Here is a 3452-nt window from a genome sequence, read left to right as displayed (position 1 = left end):
GTGTGAACTTTCAAACAACTGAAAATACTGAATAAAATGATGCTGTTTAGAAATGTATTAATCACAAACAGGCGTTAATATTACAGTGAACAAGTTTTACCATAGAGCTGATATTTATATCAAAATACATGGAGGCCAAGTTTAAACTACGTCCTGTCATCATCCTCTCTCCTCGACAGAAACAAAACCACATCTGTCAAAAAGATGACGCACTGGTTTAAAAGGTAAAACTCAGGGTCTCTGTTCTACAACACAAACACTGATACGATGATGAACACATGGAGGAAATGAGTCACAATCACAGCTCTGCCTAAAGGACCTTAATGAACAGTCGTGATAAAGGATTAAAAAATAACAAACTTGATATTTATTTTCTTCAGTTAGAACCAGAGGCCTCATAGATGGATCTCAGTGGATTTTGAATAAATCTACATAGATATATTGATTAAAATCCTTTTTTAAACTTACTTCTCCTGTGACACACGCAGACGACTCCAACAATCACAACAGCTAAAACAGCAACAGCCCAAGCAGCGATCTCTCTGGTGCCGGCGCTCTTTCCCCCTGAAATACAGAAACATATAGAGTTAAACTCAGGATGTAAGTGTGATATAAAAATATCTACAAAATATCTTCCATTGTACAAAAGGAATATAAAAATGTTTTCCAATATATGAATGTACACCCTGATTAAATTACACAGTGTCTGTTCCACAGACGTTTATATTCATGTTGTTAAAAACTGTAGCTGCAAACTGAATGAAACTAAGCCTCATTAAATATGAACCTCACATCTTTTTCATTGACTTATACATCCAGATGTTTGTTCATATCATGTTCATACAGAATATTATATATATTATACTTTTTAGTTTCACTTCAGATTCTAATTAAAGACTAAAATCTTCTCTGCACCTTTGAGTCTTTATGTTGTTTGTGATTCTTGTGACTCTGCTGCTGTAAAACTGAGATTCCTCATCAGTGTTAATGAAGCTCCGTCTCTCTGATCTAATTACAGCCAAGAAGAAGAACTTCACAGAGTCTCAGTATATTTTGGTGACGTGTGTGTTACGTTAATTCTTCAATCTCAAAAACTTTTTTCTTTTCACCTGTGGAACAGAATCGTCACTGATTCTAATGATTTCAGTCTGAATCGGCCTCATGTGGTGTTTTCATGTCTGTCCTCAGGACCAGGCTCCTCATGTACAAATGTTGCGTATGCCATCTTTCAAGCTCATGGCTGGATGTATCAAAAGTGAAATGATTGTAAGAATTTGTGTACCTTCATGCCAGCTTCATGTCTGGTGTACGCACATTTCTAATGGTTTCAGTCAATTGGTGACACTTAAGAGGCGATGCAGCGAAACTACTAACATTTCGATGACAGACGTGTGATCTGTCGGGCCACATGTCAAAACACCTACTCCTCAAAGCGTTATTGGAAACAATAACACATCCACGTGTATGCAATTAAATTAAAGCTTGCACAAAAGGATGCAATACAAGCCCTGATAACAATGGCAACTTTGGACTTAACAGAAATAGCGAAAGGCAGAAATAGAGGGGAACAGGTATTTAGAGGCTTTAGAGATGGAGACGATGAGGAGTTACTGCCTGTTCCCTTAAGTGCTGACCACACTGGGTTTAACTGCAAAAGGGGCATTTCAGTGAGAACAGGAAGACCATTCTTTACTGTGCCAGTTGTCCTTGAGCCGTACCATGCCAGCTGTACGGGATGGGATCATCTGTATGTCACCCAGGTATATAAAGTTCCCATACAATGTAGTAGACCAGGCTGTTATTATAGTGCAATATGCACAACCGCAGCCAGAGCTACTTTCCCTGATGTAATCAGAGCGATCGACTGCACTCACACACACAGACTGATATAAAGGCACCATCAATGGATGAATTTCCTTATGTCAACAGAAAACATTTTCATTTCATAAACGTGCAAATATGTGATGCAAAAATGCGACTAATATTGTTGCAAGGTGGCCTGGATCAACTCATGATTAATTTATCCTAACGAACAGTTTGGTCAGGAACAGGCTACAAGCTGACAGGGTGAGTGATTGGTGGCTTCTTAATTCATCAGTTAAATCAATTTAAAATCAACCCCTCTGACGCAAAAGGGAAACATATCAGAGTTATTATTCCTTAATGGTTTCAGCTAGAGCTTTTTCCTGTTAAACTAGAGAATCAGTGCTTTCCGACAAGCTCTTGTTTGTGTGTGTGAGTCATTTACTTCCATCTATAAACTAATGTGTAATGTTGGAAACATTTTGGACAGCCTCACCTTTTGCCTGACTCATCTCTGCATTCCATCTACTATGTGTCTATAGCAAACAGTGCATTGTGGATGTAAAAGGTGTGTCCAGGCATTTATACTCATTAGCATATTAAATTTGGAGCAGAGAGAGGGTGGACTGTGGTTTTTGTGCATATGCACTCAATTCCACGTAATTTTGGATGTACGAAGAAAATGTGCATGGTTTCATAGATCTGAATTTCTTTTGCGCACGCAACGTTCCAGATTTGTGCATATGCCACGTTTGAGTATGAATTCTACGCAAAGGTTTGTACATGAGGCCCCAGGTCACACCAGTTGCTTCTACATCTGTTACTGGGTGTGTGTGTGAAGTTTACTACATTTTTGTATGTCCAGCTGAGTTTCTGTGTGACTGATCAGACTAATCTGAGAACTTAATACAAACTTCCTCCTCATCCTCTCATTCTTCCTCTTCTCTCTGTAGATTCATTATGTGGAATCTCAGAACAAATCTGACTCAGTCTAAACACATGTAAACATTTTTGAAAACAAAGAACACATAAATATTACAATTATTTGATTGTGAAATCAGAAATTCATTCAAACTCACCATGGACAGGGATATATGTCTCAGCATAAATCTGATGTCTGATTTCCTCCTGTGTGGATACACAGCGATAGGTGTCGGTCTTGGTCACAGTAATGTTGAGGATAATGTCGTAGCTGCCTCCTCTTTCAGAGACCTGAGGTTCTTCAGCAGGAAGAGTCTTTCCATCACTGTCCTGCCACTGGACATCAGGTTTGGGTGAAGCACCTCGAACGACACACTGCAGCTGCACCCCGTCCCGTGTTTCACCAAGTATCCTAGTGGACGGCTCTGGAGCTGCACCTGTGAACATCAACATGGACGTATGAAGAACATTTTCAGGGTCAGACATTTGATACCAGGATCTTTTAGCTCAACCCCTTTCTGCTTGTATGTGTAGATTACAGTGTGTTTAAGAGGAAAAACACATAACAGAGAGAAATAGAAAGACACAATAGAAGCCTGTCCCAAGACAGTTTGGAAGGACACAATATGCAAAATCATTGAGTTAGCACAAAATAAAAAAAAATAAAAAAAATATATATATATATGCATATATATATAAGGTATGAGGATAGGGGTCTTCAAAAGTAT

At 38.8% G+C, this 3452-nt stretch overlaps 1 protein-coding gene across 1 annotated transcript; it reads right to left on the bottom strand.

Moving 5' to 3' along the window:
• Positions 1-24: 24 nt before the first annotated feature.
• Positions 25-3221, bottom strand: LOC147820449 (uncharacterized). The gene is made up of 2 exons (XM_087172230.1): positions 2883-3221; positions 25-564 (listed from the first exon to the last, which is right to left on the bottom strand). The coding sequence occupies exons 1-2, from the start codon at positions 3208-3210 to the stop codon at positions 446-448; spliced, it is 447 nt and encodes a 148-aa protein (XP_087028356.1). The 5' UTR covers positions 3211-3221; the 3' UTR covers positions 25-445.
• Positions 3222-3452: the final 231 nt, after the last annotated feature.

The sequence above is a fragment of the Seriola lalandi genome, unplaced genomic scaffold (assembly GCF_002814215.2).
Source record: "Seriola lalandi dorsalis isolate HSWRI2012SDOR001 ecotype SW California unplaced genomic scaffold, Sedor1 jcf7180001955610, whole genome shotgun sequence".
In the NCBI taxonomy this organism is placed as follows: domain Eukaryota; kingdom Metazoa; phylum Chordata; class Actinopteri; order Carangiformes; family Carangidae; genus Seriola; species Seriola lalandi.
Note: the sequence above shows the minus strand (reverse complement) of the source record. Positions and strands in the feature narration are given on the sequence as shown.